Source organism: Erpetoichthys calabaricus, chromosome 16 (genome assembly GCF_900747795.2).
Source record: "Erpetoichthys calabaricus chromosome 16, fErpCal1.3, whole genome shotgun sequence".
NCBI lineage: Eukaryota > Metazoa > Chordata > Cladistia > Polypteriformes > Polypteridae > Erpetoichthys > Erpetoichthys calabaricus.
This window is the reverse complement of record NC_041409.2, coordinates 91,726,328-91,750,049: the sequence shown is the minus strand read 5'-3', so window position 1 is coordinate 91,750,049 and position 23,722 is coordinate 91,726,328. Positions and strand designations below refer to the sequence as shown.

General features: G+C 46.7%; 1 protein-coding gene across 1 annotated transcript in view; it reads right to left on the bottom strand.

Moving 5' to 3' along the window:
- Nucleotides 1-9,240: 9,240 nt before the first annotated feature.
- znf628 (zinc finger protein 628) overlaps nt 9,241-23,722 on the bottom strand; it is a gene marked incomplete at its 5' end in the record, with an annotated part of 30,157 nt that continues 15,675 nt past the window's right edge. The window contains one exon of the mRNA XM_028821195.2: nt 9,241-12,053. Coding sequence (XP_028677028.2) covers nt 9,646-12,053 — 2,408 coding nt within the window. The remainder of the gene's footprint in view (nt 12,054-23,722) is intronic.

Genomic DNA, 23,722 nt, shown 5'->3' with positions numbered 1-23,722 from the left:
GGCAGGCTGACCGTCTGAAGCCACACTCACACGTTCTGAGCGGGGTCTGCAACCCACAAACCCAACAGCTTAATGTACCCAAGCCCAACTCAAGCCCCCATTGCAAGATGGCAGTCAGATTCCTAAGGTGAAGGGTTTCAGAGCAGCATGATGGTCTCGTTATTGGAAGAGTGGCACATCTCTGTTTCCATCAAAGGAAGAATTGAGGTGAGCCCTTTATGCTTGGCATGACCTCATTATCAGCATGCTGGCACATCTCAGGCCACATCCAAGGAGGCACGAGAGATCAACAGGGTTATGACCCCCCCAGAAAGCACCAAGCCCACCATGACAAGTATCCTGCAAGATAATGGACACTGAATCAACGTGGCTTCAATATCAGCAGGCTGGCACATCACAAGGGGGACAGAAGGACACATAAGAGTCAAGTATCCCTGTGCCAAGCCCCAGTAGAACCACGTCTGGGGTGGGGGTCAAGTTTGTATCTCAGTCTGGATGGCAAATATTTTGAGAGCAGAACCGGTGGGGCTTCATAACTGCACAAGGACCGTATGTCCAAATCGATGACCACGTCAGAGTGCCAAAGACAACAGGCTCCCATTCAACATGGCGGTCTGGCACACAACAGGCCAGATCAAAAGAGCTGTGACTGCTGAGTCCAACTGGCACACTCCAGATGGCACCTTTGGTACTGATGCCAAAGACAGTTGGTGTGCATCAGGCAAAGCAGGAGACCCAAGCTGGGTCAGTCAGGCTGCCCAAAGTTTCCCTCACATCCAGCTCAGGAAGCCAAAGAGGATGGCACCATTACTGGAATGTTGGCACCTCAAAAGCTTGGCTATCCTTATTTTACGCCCAAGTCCACCAGTCAGCATGTCAAAGACCAGTGTGGCCTCATTATTAGCAGGCTGACCATCAGAAGCCACGTTCACGAGTGCTGAGTGGGGTGTGTGCCTCACAACGGAGGGTCATGACCCACAGGAACTCTTCAGACAGCACTAAAGCCCACCGGCCCAAATATCCTGCAAGATAAGAGGCTAAGAACCAGCATGGCTTCCAGGGGACAGAAGTACAGAAGAGAGGTCAAGATGGCACTCAGAGTCCTAAGATGAAGGGCTCCAGATGAGTAAAGTCTCGTTATTGGAAGACTGGAACATCAATGGAAGCATTGAGGTCAACTTCTTGCCCCTGTCCAAATAGCATAAATGGACCAGTGGAGGTCCGTGTTCAGCTTAGCATGGCATGGAAAATGAGCTCCAAATCATTATGGCATCATTAATGAAAGAGAGAGAGAGAATGGGAGAAGGCTCTGCACCCACCACACTACGAACCCCCTGGATTGGGGCACCTCAGCACCACACTGGAACACTGTGCCAATCCTGCCACCAACCCACAAGTTTTCCCTGTAATGTTAAATGCCATAGGATCCCTAAGAAAGGAGTTGGGGTCAACATTTCCACTCCCTGGATTCAACAGTGCAGTATTCTCCAGCACGTGATGCCAAAGCCAACGTGGCCCCCATTAGTGAAACGTTGGCACATCCAAAAGGCTGCAGAAGAGAGGTGTCTGGGATGAGCAGGGTTGGCTTGCCCACTCCTAGGTTTCAAGCCAAGGAAGTAGCCAAGGGAATGGCTGCAGGACTAGTGTGGACTCGTTACAGAAAGGGTGCTCAAGGATCTAGGAATCCAGCAAGGTCACAATTCCTGTTCAGAGCCACGTCACCCAGCCCCAGCCATGATCCAGAAGACTGGCACATCACAAGCCCATCTACTAGAACTGAGCAGGGTCAGCATTCCTCATAGCAGGGTGCAAGACCAGTGTGGTGGCATTATTGCAAGGGTAGCAGACCATCAAAGGGTGCTGAAGGAGCCATGTGGTCCCACGGAAACCTTAACAACCCTTTGGACTGTCCACATCACAATGCCAAAGACCATGGCCTTGGCACCAGGATGTGGGACATGCCAGGGGATGAACATATGGAGGCACAGGAGAGCCACACAGGCTCAGCAGCACGGTGGTCTCGCCATGATTCCAATCATCATCTAGTCCTGCAGAGCGCCATTCCCTATCCTTCATGCCAGGAAGAGACAGCAGGTAAAGGATTCTGGGAAGGCACTCCTCCTGTAACGGCTCCCTGAGCTCTTGTTAGCCGAGGCCGAGGGCTGCCTCATCACTTGGCAGGCAGAAGGACAGCGGAGCCGCAGCACATACACATCAACGCCATCCCCGCCACGCTTCCACACGCACATACAGTACACCCAACAGCACCGGTCTGGTTATGCCACCAGTTGTCACCAGGCAGCCCGTCCTTAAACTTTTCCTCGAAGCTACTCTGATCCTGCCAAATGCCACATCCTGCAGCTGGAACACCGCCATGCCGGATGCCCCCACCCCCCCATTTCAGTGCCAGTGCCTCATTCCAGCTTGCTGACCTCCCCGAACATCACTTACGGTGGTCATTGCCGGCGTGGTGACGTCACCCGGTGCTTGTGGGACAGTCAGATTGAAATCACTGGTGACCTACTGCTGGTGCTTTCTTAGTCTGCAAAGCCATCTGGGCTGCGGGCCAAGAGTGACATCATGAGAGCAAGAAAAACAAGACGAGAGGTGCAAGCGGAGCCAGCAGACTGCACAGTCGGAGACTTCCAGTATGTCTTGGCCGAGTAACACGGGGTCTCGAAGAGGGAGGCGTGCCTGGCGCTCATTGGGCAGCAGAGACACCGGCAGGAACATAAACCGCCATGGCTCTTACTGGCCGGCACACTTGGCTCACTCTGCATGGCGCTTGGCCGTGTCCTCACTTGATTTATCATCTCACACTCTCCTCTGTTCAGAACACTCGCTGCTGTCAGATTTGTTCATCCAGCTGTTACTGAACCAAAGTCGGGGCAACAGGGAGCCAGAGCCTGGTTGGGCAGCATTGATTAGAAGGCAAGAACCAACTTTGGGTGGGCTACCAGTGCATAACAGGGCACCAGCACTCACAACGCTCCAGTTTAGGGGTATCACGGCATGTCTTTGGGATGCGGATGGGAAAATCCACAAGGGCACAGGGGAGAACATGAAACCTCGAGACCTGCTGTGGCAGGACCATCAGTCATTGTCAAAGTGCTGTGCCACTCTGCCATGCCATTCATTTTCCTGCTTCACCTATTCCCCTTCACAATCTTTGTGGAAGTGTGCTTCGTTTAGCAATGGATTTGAATTAATTAGAATGAATTAGAATTAATTCAATTAGCAATGAGTGGTCAGAGCTTTGGCTGCTGGTCATGTCCACCCCTTTCTCATATTATTTGCTTAATGCCAAGCCCCTTGGGCTCTACCACATTTTGGGTTTGTCTATCACCAGTACTTAGTAGACTGGTCAATAACACAATGAAATGGGGTCTCGGCCACATTGGTGGACGTCTGGTTCAGGACCACTCAGTTCAGTTTTTCATTTCATGGCGCTCTTCTCAAAGCCTGCAGCACACCTTCTTCAAAGTGGCGTCAGTGGCCAGCAGACCTTGTACTGACACAGTGCCCCGGGCATCCTCACTCACTGGCAGGCAAAGCAAGCATCCCAAATGCGTCCGCCTAACTCATTCTGATCTAAAATCAGCCGTGTGAAAAAGTAAGTGCACCCCATGGACGTCTTCAACATATTTGAATAGCTAATCATTAGATCTTCATGCCAACAGTGCCCACAGAGAAAGGTGATCTACTTGAACAAACGAGATGCATCAAATTGACATAGCATTTTTATTCTCAGGACCTAAACAAACAAAAATGCACATTTGGCACGTGGGAAAAAATTGCACCCCTCCAATTATCACAAATCCATCAAATTTGAATGAGGTGTTCCAGGATTTGGAGGTGGTGGACCCTTGCCTGTCTTATTTAAACCACAGATATTGAGGGTCCGGTATTCTCTTTGACATTGGCATGTGTGGTGTCATCACCCCAAGACCAAAAGACCTCCCTAAGGCCTGCAGACAGAAGGTTGTGGATGTGCTAGGAGTCTCGCAAAAGATCACCAAATTATTTGAAATTAATCATTCTACTGTAAGGAAAGTCATCTGCAAGTGCCGAAGATTTCCAATGAAGTCTGGGACTGGGTGGTCCAGAAAATTCAGCTCAAAAGCTGACCATTTCGTGCCAAGTGTCCAAAAAAGATGAAAATCTCATTGCGGGATCTGCAGCTAACTCTTGTAAAAGTGCGAGTGTCTACAATCAGAACGACAAATTTGAGCAGCATGTGAGGTGGGCCAGGAAAAGGCCTCTGTTATCCAAAAAGAACATCAGAGCAAGATGACAATCTGCCATTGAACATCATGGCAAAGACCAGGCATTCTGGACCAAAGAGCTCTGGCAAGATGAACCAAAAACAGAGTTGGTTGCCCACAGTAACATTTGACATGTTTGGTGGGAACCAAAGGCAGCATTTCAGGAGAAGAACCTTATAGCAACTGTGAAGCGCGGTGATGGACGTGTGCTGGTTTGGGGTTCCTTGGCTACCTCACAGCCTGGGAAGCTTGCAGGCATTAAGTCAACAATGAATTCTGCATCCCACCAAAGTGTGCTTAAGGAGGAGGAAAGGACATTGCTCTGAAAGTTGGTGTTGAACCACAAATGGACCTTTCAACATTGATAATGACCTACAAGAGAAAATGCACCAAGGCATGCCTGACAAAGAAGGCGGCCTTGGATTTGAATTTCAACTGAAATGTCGTGGTGGGATTAGAAATGGGCAGGACATGCAAGAAAACCCACAAACATGTTGGTAGTGGAGGGATGCTGCATGGAAGAGCAGTCAGAAATGTCACAGAGTCGATCTAAGAGTCCGGTGGGCAGTTCTACAAAACACATCTGAGAAGGCATGATGTGTCATTCTCTAACCCGCTTAGTCCTGGACAGGGGCACAGGGGGGTCTGGGGGTGCCGGAGCCTATCCCAGCTAGAACCAGGGCACAAGGCAGGAACAAACCCTGGCCAAGGCGCCAATCCATCACCGAAGTCATTACTTCTTAAGGGGGCAACACCAGAATTCTGAGACCAAAGGTGAACTTCCTTTGTCCTCACTAGTCCATTACATCAATTGATATTCTTCTTGAATAAATGAATGAAAGCCCAGTTACCCTTGTGGTTTTATTCAAGTATGTCACCTTTACCTGTAGGCATTGTTGGCATAAAGATCAACTGTTAACCTGCTCAGATATGTTGAAAATGTCAACAACTTCCATGGTGGGGTACTTACTTTTTCCACATGACTGTAGCTAATAGAGGGGGGGCTTCTGTTCTGTTCACTAGCCGGAAACCCCATTATGGCCACTCACCTTCACTTTATAGGACACTCAAGCCCCCAGTGTGTCCGTTCTTATTCTGCTGCGTCGTGATGATTGCGGAATTCTGATGTATGGCTGACCGGCCACTTTATTAGGTACACCTGCTCAACTGCCCGTTAACACAAACGTCTAATCAGCCAATCACAATGTAGCAACTCAATGCATGTCGGCCTGTAGACCTTATCAAGATGACTTGCTGAAGTTCAAATTGAGCATCAGAATGGAGAAGAAAGGGGACTGAAGTGACTTTGAGGGTGGCATGGCTGTTGGTGCCAGACGGGCTGGTTTGAGGATTTCAGAAACTGCTGATCTACTGGGATTTTCACGCACAGCCATCTTTAGGGTTTACAGAGAATGGTCTGAAAAACGGAAAATATCAGTGAGTGGCAGACCTGTGGGTGGAAATGCCCTGTCAATGCCACAAATCAGAGGAGAACACCAGACTGGTTTGAGTTCATAGAAAGACAACAGTAACTCAAATAAGCACTCGTTACAGCCGAGGTATGCAGAAGAGCATCTCTGAACACACAACACGTCAAACTTTGAAGCAGGTGGGTTACAGCAGTAGGAGACCACAGCGGGTGACACTCCTGCCAGCTAAGAACAGACAACTGAGGCTACAATTCACACAGACCCACCAACATTGGACAACAGAAGATGAATGAGGTCTGATGAGTCTCGATTTCTGCTGCGACATTCAGATGGTAGGTCAGAATTTGGGGTCAACAACATGATACAAGGCAGGATGGATCCGTGCTATCAGCGATTCAGCCTGCTGGTGGTGGTGTAATGGTGTGGGCTACGGCGACACAACAACACTTTCATGTTTTTAAACAAAAATGATCTCCGGCCACACGAACACGTTCACGTCGCTTATGAAAGCATCACCGCCCACACTAAAATGACCGAAAACACAAAACGACACAGTCGTCTGCCTACACTGGACGTGCACTCAGCACAGATGTCACTCGTGGGGGTCTCCAGACGCGATTATTACACATCTGGCTTCAGCGAGACTAAATCAATGATAACTGAGCTTTAACATTGTCAAAGACATGCCATTGTCTTAGTTGGTTTGCTATCAAAGTATTTTTAATAATAATAATCATTCTTTACATTTATATAGCGAGTTTCTGAAAACTCAAAGGTGCTTCAGTGAGTGGGGAGCCCCTTGAACCACCACTAATGTGTAGCGCCCACCTGGATAAACAGCTATTATTGTGCCAGTGGGCTCAACACACGTGAGCTGTCAGGTGGTGAACTGGTGAGAGGGAGGGGGTGGTGATGAGGGGGGCCAGAATGACCAGGCCATGGTGGGAGACATCGGGATACACCCTACTCTTTACAAAGGATGACCAGGGATCTTTAATGACCACAGAGGGTCAGGATCTCTGTTTCACACCTCATCTCGTCACCCTACTGGGGCACTGGCATCCACATTCAGACCACGGTGAGGCCAGCAGGGGGCGCTTACCCTAACATCTCTTCCAGTAGCAACCCAAGCTTTTCCTAGTTGGTCTCCCATCCACGTACTGGCCAGACCTGAACATGCGGTGGCTTCACCTCTTTTGAAGTTTTAGTCAACAAAATATGTAACTGGATCCAGCATCCAAACATTTTCATTCATTTCATGAAAACAAGTGAATTGTTTGTACTTTGGTATATTTTAAGCGGTAAGGGCAGACGTATATTTCACAAAGTATTTGGCTGGCCAGCCAGATAGAAGTGGCTTTCAAAAGGTAAGAACCAGAAAGGAGATCCATGAAGAGGAGAGTGAAAGAAGGCCCAGTGCCATCTTCAGTGCGTCTCTCCCTGGGCATATAACCCATCGATCCCAACCGCTCTTGTTGATTCAAGTGCAAAACTAGAATTTGTAAGAATTGTAACACCTAACTCTACTGCTCAAATTTAAGAAGACCGCAGTTGGACTGTATAATGCACTAGTGAGACCGCGTGGTGACCACGCTCCACAAGACAGAGCAGCCATTGAAGCTGTGCAGAGGAGAACAACCAAATGAACCCAGGCCTGAAGGACATGGCCTACTGTGAAGGACCTGTTTAGTCTCGAGCAGAGGGAGGCTGCGTGGGGACTGTATTCAGGTCTTCCAAATTCACAAAGACATCGATAAAGCAGGTCCAGCCAAATTCTTGCAGTTTTAAGGGTGTGTAGCACGGCCACATATCGTATTTTCTGATTTGTCTTTTGTGTCTCTGTGTCATCGCCCAAACACCTATAGTAAAACAGGCACATTGGACAGACGGCCATAAGGAGGACCTTAGTGAGGTACAGTCTGTTGCAGTAATTTCCGGGAGATTGCCGTGGTAAATGGGACGCTAATTTTCAGTTGAAAAATCTTACGAAAAGGCAGGAGAATGAGGAACGAGACTGAGCACAATCTTGGTGGTGGAGAATACAAATGCGGTCTCTCCGCGGCCAGACAGGAGGTCACCTCACTTAAAGGTCAAAGCCATTTCCAATCTGTAGGTGGCCACCTCGCAGACTTCATCGGCCGACACCCTCTAGGATAGAAGCGGACGGGACGGTCAAGAGTGTTTAGATTGGGTGAACTTGATTTTTCAGGGATAGCGCGTTTTTGGGAGGCTGCACAACAAAGAGAAAGAGGACTTTGGGTGCTGCCTCTGCAGGAAGAGTTGTTCCTTTCGTGTTAAGTTGTGGACTGTATGGGTTGGTTGGCACTACGGATTAGATTGCCGCCGTTTATGTTTGTGTCTTTTTATTTAATCGATCTAATACAATATTTGTTCTCCGCTTTGTCTGTTGCTCTTTGGGTGGTTTTGTTATTTTAATTGTATCATTTAAATCTATCAGTATTGCAGGAAGGGGTCCGACGGTGGTTTAAGGCTGACCTGCTATCTGATCAAATACATCACCAAAAGCATGGCGAATGATAACGGCATCGTCCAGGAAAGGGTGAACCGTCCTTTGGTGAATCACGTACTCAAGGCCATCGGTGGAAATTAAGGGGGACTGAAGCCAATAAGCACTTCTCTCCTCAAAAGAGTTGTGGGAATCTAGAACAAACCACCAAGAGATGGAGTTGAAAGCAGACGCTTTGAGAATTTTTAAGATGGCTCTGGATGTGACGTTGGGACAGCTTAGCTAAACAGGTGAGCTTGATGGACTGAAGGGCCTCCTGTCCTTTGTCAAATGTCGGATATATCGGCTCTCGTCTGTCATTTCTCCATCGTCTTGGGTACTGCGAGAGGTGCCCTCATTCTTAACACACAGTCATTCGTGTTAAAAGTGGTCCCAGGAGACCCCAGACTGTGTGTGCTTTCAGGGAAAATGTGAGGTCACCCGAATGTCCAAAGGAGGGCCCCTTAAACAACAAAGTGCTACTTCTGGTAAGTGGGACAACAGCTCTTAAGAGGGGACAGAGACTGAGGGAAAGCCACCGTTGTGACTGCTACTTAGCACAAAAGTAAAAGAATACATTTTCAAATCGCAGCTTTACGAAATGGATGGATGGCCAACACACTTCGCGCCTAGAGGTGTCCATTTTTGCCTGCTTGCTTACTGCTAGGGAAGCTCAATAACGGCCTCACTGCCCAACAACCTAATGTGTCTGCTCACACCCACCAAAACAGAAAACTCCGCTCACGGTTCCCTCTCTTTTACTGGGTAACCCTGCTGAACCCCAGACATGCCTGTTAGAAGGTCCACTCCCATCACTCCCACCCCTTCCTCACTCCATGACTGCCCACCGATTCTGCTCAGCACCTTTCTGTGCCCACTCACTCGCAGTAGACAAGAAGCCCAAACATCTCTTATTACCCAGAAATCCTTGGACCCTGACGGGTCTACTCCTCACTAGCTGTCAGATTCGTGTTACATAACCTTGTGACCCTAAATGTCCTCCCCACCCACTATGAAGTCATATATGATAACACCTGCCTTCACAGACACCATCAGTCGACTTTATTGATGCAACTTTTTGACATTTTCATTCAGTCTTTCCTTGGCGGTGTCATTTTCTCTGCCATCTTTAAACTGAATTGTCTCCATTTAGGGTCCCTTATTACCCAGCAGTGGACGGAACAGTTGCTTTGTGGTAGGCACTATTGCCCGCTCAATAAAACCCCCGCCAACCCCAATCACATCTTGGCAACGTTGCACCACATAAAGGATCCTTCATTTTAGCCGACCTCCTGTCCCAAGTGGGCAGTGTGCAGATGCCCATGCATTACCAGCCCTACCCGCAGGCTGGCGTTATCAAAACCGTAGATGCAACTGAGTAAATTTAGGAAGCAGCAGTTTCAACAGAGCAAGGGTGCACTGCATCAGATGGCCAACCACCGCCTTAAAACGTCTGGACAAGTGGGGCATTGGGGGTGCCAGAAGGGCTTGCAGTCTTAACTGAATGAGCAGTGTCAGCTTGTGAGCTTCCAGTGGCATCGGCAGAATCTGGCATGTTCAAAGCGGATGCCAGAATACCGCCTTCCTTTGCTGAAGTGGTGTTGCCAACATGGGAGTTTTCGGTTGTGTGAGCCTCAAAGCTCTGCAGGAGGAGGCCGGCAGCATCGGCGCCAGCATCCGCACCAAGCAGCTGAAGGGTATGTGGTTCCCCCTGGGCACTGCGGATGATTAGTAGTTTGGGCTGGGTGGTGGACGCAAAACCAGCCCTGGGGCCTACAGAGACCTCCCCCGAGGTGCCGTCCTCAATGGCCTGAACTTCTTCCACACACACTCGAGTTTGGGCTCCATCTGCGCTGCGCAGGATCAGCACATTTTGGATGCCGGAGTCAGTTTCCACCGTTTCGATATGGAGGCCCTGCACCTCGCCCTCCACTTGCTGCTGCTCCACTCCATAAACCTCATGTGGAGTCTCTTCCGAGACGCTCATTATCTCTGTTGTGGTGGGACTTCCATCGTGATGAAGCTCCACGTCGTGTTGAACGAGGACGATGCCTTGCTCCGTCTCAGTCAGCCCGGCCAGCTCAGGGACATCATGGAGTACAATGAGGCTTTCTAAGCTGGGATCGTGGGAGCTCTCAGGGTGGGCGGAGGGCTCCTCAATAGTTGGTTCCAGGGTGGTCTGGTCAATGTGGTCCAAAGAATCTTTAGTTTGGCAAGGGTCACTTACAGCATTATCAGAGCCAATAGGTGGACTCTCTGCAAGGCTATGCATAGGAATGTCCATGGAGAGGCTTGTGCCCAGCCCAGAGTCGTCATGCTCTTCTTGTGGGTGGGTAATCTGCTCCCCTTCTAGACTGTTCTCTGCCAGCGGCTGCATTAGCAGGCTTTGAGGGTCCCCAGTGACTTGTGTGGAGTCCACCGGCGGAGAAACTTTTTCGGCATCTAATGGGATGTCCCCCTGGCCTGTTTCCCCCATACGTTCACCTGTTAAGATGATCTGACCCTCAAGGCCATTGCTGTTGACAGCTTCAGCCACCGTTACCTCATTCTCTGGAATCTGCAGGCAGGCGTTTCCTGCCAGCTTGTTGTTCGTTTCGCAGGCTGGGGAGATCTGGTTCATCTGGACACCCCCACTGGTGTCCACCTGGGATGTCACAGCGCTGGCCTTTTTAGGCAGCCTCTTTCGTTTCCGCACTGTTAAGGCCCGTAGTGGCTTCCTGCTGCTGCTGGTGACTGGGGCGGTTATCTGAGGAAGAGTTTGCAGCACTGGTTGTTGGATTATTCCTTGCTGGGTTGGGGTACCAATGGACGCATTTGGAACAAGCAGTAGCTTGGTAGGTCCCCCGGGGGTTGTAGGAGAGCACTGCAAAAGTAGGAACTTCTGAGGTGGTGGCGGAGGAGGAGGTGGGGGAGGCGGCGGTGGGACAGGTACCAACTGCAGTCCTGTGGCAGTCTGGATGAGGAAATATGTCTGTGGGGCACTGCTTGGAGGGGCTGGCTGTGCCACTTCCAGATTTAAGTTTATCACACCACTTGAAGGAGGCGCTGGAGTCTGGGTCACCACAAAGGAGCTGGTCATGCCTCCAGCCACAGCCCCTGTATTGATAAGCAGAGAACCGCCACCAAGGGGTCCTGCTGGCAACGTGTTTAACACCAGATTGGCCGAGGAGTTCATCGGTGTGGGGCTCAGCACTAGATTAGTTGTAGTAGCAGAAGCCACCGCGTTGTCGTTTGCCCCAGTAGCGGCCTGGTCGCCCTGGTGGGTGCGCAGGTGGCGCTGAAGGTAGGATGCCATAACAAATCCTTTCCCACAAACGTTACACTTGAAACCCCGGTCTGTAGAGTGAGTGCGCTGGTGGAGCTGCAAGTTCGAAGAGTGTGTGAAGGTCTTGCCGCAGACCTTGCAGTGGTATGGCCGCTCACCCGAATGTATCCGCTGGTGTTGCTGCAGGTTAGAAGTCTGGGTGAAGGTCTTGCCGCAGATGGTGCAGCCGTAAGGACGCAAACCGGTGTGGAGCTGCGAGTGACGCCGCAGGCAGGACGTGTTCTTGAAGGACTTGCCGCAGACGCTGCAGACGTAGGGCCGTTCGCCCGAGTGTAGCCGCAGATGGTATTGGAAGTGGGAACTCCACTTGAAGGTCAGCTGGCAGTGTGGGCATTTGAAGGCTCGGACTCCTGTGTGCACTCTCTGGTGGATGGCAAGTAATGATGAACGTTTGAAGGCTTTTCCACACTCTGAGCAGCTGTATGGCCGTTCCCCTGTATGATCCCTCACGTGGTAGCGTAGGCCAGAGGATCCCTTAAAAGATTTGCCACACTCAGAGCATCTATAGGGTCGGTCGCTGCAGGAACCTGCGGAGCATTGAGAAGAAAGAAAGAGCATCACTACCTTGGAGACATTAGTGTACACCAGCCATTTTGTCTTTTTACGCTACCTGCCAAAAGTTAGTGAACACCTCAGTTCTTCCAGTTTATCTACACATTTAATCAGTTGACATGCAATGAATGACCTCAAACAGTGAAAAGGTAAGCAGTAAACTGTCAGAGGTTTAAATTTAAAGTTTAGGTTAGCAAAAACTGGAAAAAAGGAAATTTTAGAATATTACGAGTAACCCTAACCCTAATCCTAACCCTTCTTCAGGGAACAACTAATACATTATAACCTACAGATGTTCTGCAGCAATTCAAGTAAATTGAGCCTTGCAAGTTGAAGCAAACAATTTGCACAGGTGTCCCAACTTGTGCTGATTACTTGAAAACCCCTCTGTGCGTCATAAAGGAGAGTTGGAACAGACTGTTACGACACCCTCTGAAGTGCTACTGGGACAATATGACACTATAGAAAACTGCAATTAACAAATGAAATGAGACAGAGCGTTATTACCCTTAGAAGTGTAGGCCTATCATTTAGAAAAATTAAGAAAAAAAAAAATCAAAGTGTCAGTGAGTCCAGTGGTGTCCTACACAATCCAAAGGCAATTGGAAACTGGAAGAAACTGATAGGAAGTGACCTGGCAGAGCCAAGGTCACAAGCCAATCAGAAGACAGGTTTCTGAGGGTCACCAGCTTGCGTGATCAGAGCACAACAGCTTCAAGTACAGCTAAACAGTGCAGGTCGAGAAAAAGGAAGTCTCAGTTTCTACTGTGAGGAGGAGACTTTGTGCTGCAGGTTTGACAGGGAGAGTGGCAGGAAGAAAGCCATTCCTTAAAGGACAAAGCAGGGCTTTGAAATAGCAGCTGTGGACTACTGCAGACTGGCAGAAAGTCTTATGTACTGATAAATCAAAATTTGAAATCTTCAGGTTCATAATGCAGGGTGTTTGTAGGCCGTCGAGGTGGTCTAAGGCTGATGATGGTCTGGGGTTCCTTGTATGGAGGCAGAGCTGGTGACTTGCACAGAGCAACTAGCATTCTGAATCAAAAGGTCTACCACAGTTTGGCTGTTATATAGCAAAACGTGGCTACTTTGATGTATCAAAAATTTGAATACAATTTTGTACACTTAATGATTCCCGGACATACAGTGATCCCTCGCTATATCGCGCTTCGTCTTTCACTCCATCGCGGATTTTATATGTAAGCATATTTAAATATATATCGCGGATTTTTTGCTGGTTCGCGGATTTCTGCGGACAATGGGTCTTTTAATTTCTGGTACATGCTTCCTCAGTTGGTTTGCCCAGTTGATTTCATACAAGGGACGCTATTGGCAGATGGCTGAGAAGCTACCCAACTTACTTTTCTCTCTCTCTTGCGCTGAGTTTCTCTGATCCTGACGTAGGGGGTGTGAGCAGGGGGGCTGTTCGCACACCTAGACGATACAGACGCTAGTCTAAAATTGCTGAAAGATTATCTTCACGTTGCTACCTTCTGTGCAGCTGCTTGCGACATGCTGCACGGTGCTTCGCATACTTAAAAGCTCGAAGGGCACGTATTGATTTTTGCTTGTTTGTTTTTCTCTGTCTGTCTCTCTCTATCTCTCTCTGCTCCTGACGGAGGGGGTGTGAGCTGCCGCCTTCAACAGCTTTGTGCCGCGGTGCTTCGCATACTTAAAAGCCAAACAGCCCTATTGATTTGTTTGCTATTCTCTCTATCTCTGTGACAATCTCTGCTCCTGACGCGCACTCCTTTGAAGAGGAAGATATGTTTGCATCCTTTTAATTGTGAGATGGAACTGTCATCTCTGTCTTGTCATGGAGCACAGTTTAAACTTTTGAAAAAGACAAATGTTTGTTTGCAGTGTTTGAATAACGTTCCTGTCTCTCTACAACCTCCTGTGTTTCTGCACAAATCTGTGACCCAAGCATGACAATATAAAAATAACCATATAAACATATGGTTTCTACTTCGCGGATTTTCTTATTTCGCGGGTGGCTCTGGAACGCAACCCCCGCAATGGAGGAGGGATTACTATATTTTTCTTAGTTACCATTGTTCATTTGTTCTATGCCCAGATTTCAGGAAACATTAAGACATTAAGCTGCGCGCATTTCCATAAAAACTGAGTTTAGACTACATAAGATTGTCTACCCTGGCATCGAAATATTTAATTGGTCGGTGCTGGTGAGCTGTACTGGGTGGTACACAGTTGAAACAAAAACACTCAGATTTTATTTTTTTTCTTTTCATCTTTTCATTTTACACCAGGCACTCAATGGAGGCTCTTCAAGGGTACGCAATAACTGCTTACATTAAAGGTAACAATCCACCCAAAAACGTGTTATTTATGCATCACTTACACCATGAGGTTTGTGGCGATAGCCAAGAAAAACGTTTGATCCCATAATGGAGATCACAAAGGCCTTCAACAGGCTTACGATTCACGAAATTTCAAAAACGTATGAGGGGGGAAAAACGGGATGACAACAGTTTCCCAGCCCCCCTCTACTCCCTGGACTTTGCACCCTGTGATTTTTTTCTTCTTTCCAAGAATGAAGAGGGACCTAAAAGGAAAGCTTTTTCAGGATGTAGAGGAGGTCGAGATGCAAACGAAGGAGGAACTGAAGGCTATCACTTTTCAAGATTTTTCAGAACAGTTTTGAACAATGGAAAAAGTAGTGGGACAAGTGTTTTGCGTCTCAGGGAGAGTATTTTGAGAGCGATTCAATTTTGGAAATGTTCTGAGAAATAAATGATTTTTTTTTAAATTAAATTCTCGTTATTTTTGTGTCCCCCCCTCATATACACCATCTCTCTAAATACATTTTTCTTCCAACTTCTAAAGGTGGTTTTTAGAGGTTTTTGATCCCGAAGAATTTGTGTATTGGAGTTCAAGTATCTCGGGGTCTTGTTCACGAGTGAGGGAAGAATGGAGCGTGAGATTGACAGGCGGACTGGTGTGGCGTCTGCAGTGATGCGAGCTCTGCATCGGTCTGTCGTGGTGAAAAAGGAGCTGAGCCGTAAGGCAAAGATCTCAATTTACCAGTCGATCTATGTTCCTACCCTCACCTATGGTCATGAGCTATGGGTAGTGACCGAAAGAATGAGATCGCGAATACAAGCGGCTGAAATGAGTTTCCTCTGCGGGGTGTCTGGGCTTTCCCTTAAAGATAGGGTGAGAAGCTCAGTCATCCGGGAGGAGCTCAGAGTAGAGCCGCTGCTCCTCCGCATCGAGAGGAGTCAGATGAGGTGGCTCGGGCATCTGATCAGGATGCCTCCTGGACGCCTCCCTGGTGAGGTGTTCCGGGCACGTCCAACCGGGAGAAGGCCCCGGGGAAGACCCAGGACACGCTGAAGGGACTGTCTCCCGGCTGGCCTGGGAACGCCTTGGGATTCTCCCGGAAGAGCTAGAAGAAGTGGCCGGAGAGAGGGAAGTCTGGGCATCTCTGCTCAAGCTGCTGCCCCCGCAACCCGACCTCGGATAAGCGGAGGAGGATGGATGGATGGATGGATGAGAATTTGTGTATACCCGTCAAACACAACAGAGGGCGCTCACTTGTTTAATGCAGGAACACAGCCAAGCAACCCAGAGCGATATCTAACTCAACAACGTCTTCAAGTGCAGACTCAATGCTGAGCCTTCTGACACTCATTTTGAGGGGCCCTGGACATCAAAATTTTCACCCCACACCTCTTTTTACACCGATCTTAACCTGTAATACCGATGACCTTATCTTTTAGAAGAGATGACATTTAGAATGTTTTCATTGGGTTGCGTATGAACATGGCATCTTAAATGCACATTAAAGTCAACGGAAGGTCAAAGGACCTGGCAGGTGCACAAAAATACAACATCTTAAAAATGTTTTGCTTTCTGTAAGGTTAGGTTATTTTACTAAAATACTTTGTATTCCTGAGCTGAACAGATTTTTATGGTTTGTGAACAGACTACCCACCCTAAATGCAGCGGGAAAACAATTAATTCCAGTGGTGGGGCAAAACTGACCAGGAAGACTTGGCAAGATAAGTGTTTTGGAAGCAACATAACTTTTTAATTTAACTATAGGGGCTTCCTGCTGCTGACTGGGGCAGGTATCTGTAGAAGAGTTTGCAGCATTGGTTGTTGGATTATTCTGTGCTGGGTGTGGGATACTAATGGATGCATTTGGAACAAGACACAAAATGGGTCAAATTGTACATTTTAAACTGGAATTAAAACTGTCCAAAATACCACCAAGTTGACATCTCATACAGTGAGTCCTACTCTCCTCCACACTACTTGGTCATTTATTCCATATTTCTGTGGTTCTTTGCCTGACAAACTTTCTCGCATTTGTGCCCAATCTGCCCTTAATAAGTTTCCAAACAACGTCCATGTGTTCCTGTAGCGGAATTTATTTTATAGTAATTCCTGGGATCCACTGTACTAATTCCATTCAAAATTTTAAACACTTCAATCATGCCCCCTCTTAATCTCCGTTTACTTAAACTGTAAAGGTTCACTTCTTTCCTCATAGCTCACACCTTTCAGTTCTTAATCAGCCTGGCTGCTCTTCTCTGGACATCCTTGGGTGCTGTTATGTCTTTTTTTTTTTTTTGTAATATGGAGACCAAAACTGGACACGGTACTCCAGGTGAAGCCTCACTAGTGTCTTATAAAGCTTAATGTAGTGCTGCAAATTAGGGGTCCATAGTGGTACAGGGATTTTTAGTAAAGACAGAGTGGGCCAGTCTTGTTGTGTTGGCGCGGGGGTGTTCAATGGAGAAATACAGTGGATTGCTTGTCAGTGTTTGCTCGTTCGGCTGACCTGTTCCTCATTGACACTCAGCGGATCGTTAAGCAAAGCGCCTGCTCCCAACAAAAGTATTAAAGGAGCCTAAACAGGATCAAGAAAGAATGAAAGAAAGATTTACAGGGCTAAAATCAACAGAGACGGCTTGGGGCAGAGAGTTTGGATCAGGACTGCGAGTGGACAGGTGTCTTTACGAAGAAAAGATGCTTATGATTCCAAGAATTAATAAAATAACAGCGGGAGGTCATGCTTTTAGTTACAGGGCCCCTAAACTGTGGAATGGTCTGCCTGCTACTATAAGAGATGCCCCTTCGGTCTCAGCTTTCAAATCCTTGCTGAAGTCTCACTACTTCAGTTTAGCACACCCTGACTAGAGCTGCTGATTAACTGTACAGACTGCATCTCTGTTGTTAGTCATTAGCACTAAAACATAAGTAACATGACAGTTATAATTTGTTACTAACCCTCACCTATTCGGTTTCTCTTCCCTGTACTCAAATGTGGCACTTGGTGCAACGGCCCACCTGCCAAATTGTTTTGCCTGCCTAAGGTAAAGTCATCTGTGATGGAGGATCACAGGAATCGCCGGGTAGAGGGGTCCTTTCATTACATTGGCTGGCCCAGATCTGTCTCAGCTGTGGAATGGCCAATAAGGGGAGGCAGCTTGATGCCCCTTGAGGTCTCCAGGACTCTAAACAAATCCAAATCATATTATGTGATATCATCTACTGTTAAATTCTGCTCCGTACTTGTAACATTTTTATTTTTATATTGCATTGATTACTTCTGTTCTGTGTATTGTACCGTATGGACACCCTCTGCATGCCCAACCTACCTGGAAAGGGGTCTCTTTTTGAACTGCCTTTCCCCAGGTTTCTTCCATTTTTTTTTTTTTTTTTGGAAGTTTTTCCTTGTCTTCTTAGAGAGTCAAGGCCTGTTAAAGCCCATTGCGGCACTTCTTGTGTGATTCTGGGCTGTACAAAAAGATAATCTATTGTATTGTAAGTGAGGGGAGTGGCACTCCAGGGGGCAGGTCACTCCCACTGAACAATACAGAGGAGCAGCAGAGACAGGTGGCGGGGTGATGCAGACCGGCGCTGAGTGTCCCCAGTTGTGACCAACTGAGGTGGCTAGGACAACATCCGGAGTGGGGACCATGCTTGTCGACCCGAGTGGGGAGGAGCCAAGTGTGTGAGAGAGAGAGAGAGAGAGAGAGAGAGAGAGAGAGAGAGAGAGACAGGCATGGGGGTTTAGAACAGAGAAAAAGAGAAAATGATTTTTTCATTTATGGATTCATTTTAACTCCCACAAACAGTGCTGGATTTGATTACAGATTATTTATTAGTTATTTAACATATTGCACTTTAAATATTGGATGCTGGTTTGAATGAAATGCACAAAGCACTTTTTTGCACCAGTCTTCTTGTTGTGTGTCTTCATTGCCCTAGTGCTTCCCGCTCACGACTACTGATGACGTGGGTTCAATAAGGTGCCAAGTCTGTGCATTACAAACCTAACTTGACTTGTACTCCACACATCAGGGCGCTATATAACCTATCGGCCTTCTTGATCGCGTATGTACACTGTTCAGATGTTCACAGTGTCCACTCCACTATGGCTCCCAGGTCCTTCTCATAAGGGGTACTTTCAAGTTTCAGAGCTCCTCTTGTTTATTCAACTTTTCTCTTCCTAATGACACATTAAATGTCATCTTCCACAAATCTGCCTGCCTAAGCCTGTCTTTTGTCCAGGTACCTCTAACAATTTTAACTAATTCTGTATAATCGTTCCTTCCACCCAACTTGGTATCAACTGCTAACATACCTAGCTTGCTCTTCTATACTGTAATAAGACTTCATCAGTTTATTGACGGTAACCATTAACAGCGACACTACTGAATGGAACTACGTCCTGTATGGGGTGCATTGTATTTCATTTGTAAACTCAACTTAATCCAGCAGAGGACTGTGGTGGGCTGATGCTGCCGGTCCATCACAAGACACAATCTCACTCTCCTACACTTTGCTCCAGAAAGTTGTTAAGTTATTATGTTCCAAAATGTGTGGATGTGGCTCCATGTTGTACTGGATTTGTCACTTATGGCACATCCATGTTTGCCTAGAGGGAGTGTGCCATTGCGTTCTCTTGCATCATGTGTCCCTAATTCCACATTGGTTTATTGGCCGGAAACAAAGGACACGGGCATGAGAAGAATGCGGTGAGATCATCAGTGGAGTCTCCTTAGGGGGGTGAAGGGTGGTCTGTCTGCTGACCATTAACTCTTTCCGATTTATATTAATGATATTCATTCTCGTAGAGTTAGTAGACCTGTGTAACTGTTACTATACACACTACCGGTCAAAAGTTTTAGAACATCTCAGTTTATCTTTAGTTTTAATCAACTGAAATGCAATGAATGGCCTAAAATGATAAAAAGCTAAGCAGTAAAATGCCTGAGGTTTAAATTTAAAGTTTAGGTTTGCAAAAATTGAAAAAAGGAAATGTCAAAATATTCCAAATGGGTCTTCTTCAGGGAACGAACAATAGGCTACAACCTACAGATGTTCTACAGCAAGGCAAGTAAATGAAGCTATGCAAGTTGTGGAAGATTGTTGGTTTGCTTCCCGGGTCCTCCCTGTGTGTAGAGCGTTTTGAGTATTGAGAAAAGCGCTCTATAAATGTAATGAATTATTATTATTATTAAGTTGAAGCAAACAACTTGTGTCCTCAACTTGTGTTGATTACTTGAACCCTCTGTGCGTCTTAAAGAAGAGTTGGAACAGACTGTGTTACTACACCCACTGGAGTGCTACTGGGGTAATATTACACTGTAGAAAACGGTAATTACACAAATGAAATGAGACTGAGCGTTATTAGTACACTATTAGAAGTGCAGACCTTTCATTTAGAGAAATTGCCGAAAAAAATCAAAGTGACAGCGAGTCCAGTGGTGTCCTACACAATCCAAAGGCAATTTAGAAACTGGTAGAAACTGATAGGAAAAGATATGGCAGAGCCAACGTCACAAGCCAGTCAGAAGACAAGTTTCCGAGGGTCATCAGCTGGTGGGATCATGGCGGCCTCACAGCACAACAGCAGTCAAGAAAAGCCAAGTGTCGGTTTGTACTGTGAAAAGGAGACATTGTGCTGCAGGTTCAGCAGGGCATGGGGTAGGAAGAAAGAGGTTCCTTACAGGACAAAGTTGGACCCTGAAATACCAGCTGCGGACTACTGCAGACTGGACAGAGCCACTCTTCAGTAACATGCATAAGGCAGCTTAAAGGACTCTGAGAGCAGGAGAAGAAACATTCTCTGGTCTGATGAGACAAAAATTGAACTCTTTGAGCAGAATGCCAAGGGCTACGTTTGGTGAAGTCTATCTGTATGTGACGTATGGTGGTGGAAGCATCGTGCTAAGGGTTGCAGCAACAGGAAGACTCCTCAGAATTGAGGGAAGGATGAATGCAGTCAGATACAGAAAGGTCCTTGAAGAAGAGTGGACTTGACTTCCGACTGGGGGACGGGGGAACGGATCACCGTTCATACAGCCAGGACAAAGCCGGAGTGACTTTGGGAAACGTCTCTCAGTGTCCTTGAGTGGCCCAGACTTAAACCCCATAGAACATCTGTGGAGAGACCTGAAGATGGCAGTTTAGTGACGCCTCCCACCCAATCTAACGGAGCTGGAGAGGGTCTGCCAGCAGGAAGGATGGGACAAACTGCTCCAATGCATGTGTGCAAAGCTTGTAGAAACTTACCAAGATGACTTGCACCTGTCATTGCTGCTAAAGGGGCTTCTACAAAGTACCAAAATTCAGGGTCTGAATACGGATATGAATACGGATTTTTAAAACATTTGCAAAACATTTCTGAAAACAAGTTTGTCACTATGGCTTACTGAGTGTAAATTGATAGATGGCAAAAATGGCAAATGTATCCCTTATAAATTAAATCTACAACACAATGAAGTGTGCAAAAAGTGAAGGGGACTGTTGTCTGGATATAAATATACTTCCTTTTATCCATATTTTACTTTATAATTTCCTTGCAATGCAACTGTTGCTCATTTTTGTGTTCCAGAGTGTAATCACTTCATTCTTTACAATAGAAAGGCTACTGTGGTTCTTTAAAGTAATTAGTTGGACTAATTAGAACATTTTTTGATACGTCTCCACATTTTTCTTCTCTCTATCAGTGACCTGCTCTAACATGGCTGACTACACGATCTAACATCTGGCAAACTGAAGGAAGTTCTGAATATAAAATATTAAAACTTGAACTGACCAGGAAACACCGCAAGCGTAATTTGGTAATTCCTGTCACATCATAGGTGCCTTAACAGGATCTTTTATTCAAGCACTAAGGCTTGAGATCTGCGGCCTTAGGTAGGCCTGCTTGGCTGCAAGTCCCTCCAAGTAACTCCTCCTTTAATTTTTAACAATTCCATTTTTAATGTTATGCAGTGCCTTTTACAGAATAAACCAATGTAACAGATCACAGTTTACAAACACTTGGGGTGAATTCTTTAAAACTCACTTTATAACCCCTCCACAGATTTTATACTAACAAACTATAAATTTGGCATATTGTTTAAGATTTGTTTGCAAAAGTGACTTTTTCCATCAATGTTCACAGACGTCATAGCATTTCACTTTTTATTGACTATATCACAATTCCAGTGGGTCACAAGTTTCCATACACTTTGTTAATTGTGCCTTTAAATATCTTGGAAAATTGTCCAGCCTTTAGGCAATTAGACAATTAGCTTCAGATAGCCAATTAGCCTAACTGGAGTCAACATGTCGATGGATGTTAAGGCCTACCATCAAACCCACCGCCTCTTTGCTTGACATACAAATGAAATCAGTCAAGACCTCAGACAAAAACAACGGTGGACCTCCACAAATCTGGTTCAACCCTGGGAACAATCTCTGAAGGTTCCACGTTCATCTGCACAAACAATAAGACGCAAGTATAAACACCACAGGACCACACAGCTGTCATACCGCTCAGGAAGGAGACACATTCTGTCTCCTAGAGAAGAAAGTATTTTGGTGCGAAAAGTGCAGCTCAATCCCAGAACAACAGGAAAGGACATCTGTATTACTAAACCACAGTTTAATTTATGCACGGCGGTCGTAACCGAGGCGCATGCGTACCGCACCGTGGCGCCCACCCCAGAGTCAAACACAGCGGCTTCCCAGAGTCAGTGGATAAAAACAATAAACGGAGGCTCCTACAGAGCGCTTCACAAACACCAGAAGCAAAGAACTCACAGGCCGTGGCGCCCCAGAGTCAAACGCAGCGGCTTCTCAGAGTCAGTAGGTGGCGCCCAGGCAACACAACCTGTACACTACACTTGCTCTAATCCACTGTGCCAGTAATATAGATCACATAACGGTCACAGATTCAAACCCAACGGCTTCCCAGACTCATTGGCTGGCACACGAACACCACAACCTGTACACTAAACTTGCTGTGCTCCACTCTGCCAGCAGTCGGTGTCAGCAAAGGCAACGGAATCATGTCTCCACAAAACGAAACTGCTTTAGTACAGATATGCTTATTTAATTAAATGACATTTTCCCCAGACGCACCCACCCTCCATGATATTTCATCCATCCAAATATCGGACGGAACAGAAACTGATTGCTATTCTTGGATTTACGATTCTCTAGAGAATCGCGGGCTTACTTGTTGTGAAGATGCTGGAGGAAACAGGCAGACAAGTATCTCCATCGACAGTAAAACAAGTCTGATATCGACATACCCTGAAAGGCTGCTCAAAAAGGAAGAAACCACTGCTCAAAAGCCACCATAAACAAAAGCCAGACCGCAGTTTGCAATGGCACATGGGGACAAAGATTGTACTTACTGGAGAAATGTCCTCTGGTCTGATGAATCCAAGATTGAACTGTTTGGCCATAATGACCATCGTGTTTGCAAGCCAAAGAACGCCATCCCAACCGTCAAGCATGGGGGTCTGGAACATCATGTTGTGGGGGTGCTTTGCTGCAGGAGGTACTGGTGCACTTCACAAAACAGATGGCATCATCCATCCATTATCCAACCCGCTATATCCTAACTACAGGGTCACGAGGGTCTGCTGGAGACAATCCCAGCCAACACAGCACGCAAAGCAGGAAAACAAACCCCAGGCAGGGCACCAGCCCACCGCAGTAGATGGCATCATGAGGAAGGAAAATGAAGAAGATACACTGCAGCAACATCTCAAGAACTCTACAAGGAAGTTGAAGCTGAGTCACAAATGGGTCTTCCAAATGGACAAAGACCTCAAGCAGACCTCCAAAGTTGTGGCAAAATGGCTTAAGGACAACAAGGTCAAGGTATTGGAGTGGCCATCACAACACCCGGACCTCAATCCGATTGAACTGAATAAGCCTGTGTGAGCCAGGAGGCCTATGAACCTGTCCCAGTTATACCAGTTCTGTCTGGAGGAATGGGCCACAATTCCAGGAACTTATTGGAAGAAACTTGTGGAAGGTGACCCAAAACATTTTAACCCAAGTTAAACAATTTAAAGGCAATACTACCAAATATTAACAAAGTTTATGTAAACTTGTGAGCCACTGGAATTGTAAAATAGTCAACAAAAAGTGAAATTCTCTGAGGTCTGTCAAGATTGTCGGAAAATATGACTTTTTGCCCTGAACAAAATTGATGTCTTAAACGATATGAGAAATGTATAGTTTGTTAGTATAAAGTCTGTGGTGGGGTTATAGAGCGAGTTTTAAAGAATTCATCAGAAGTATATGTAAACTTTGGACTTCAACTGTAAAACACCTTACAAAGCAATGAAATGTACAAAACAGTAAATTATAAGACCAT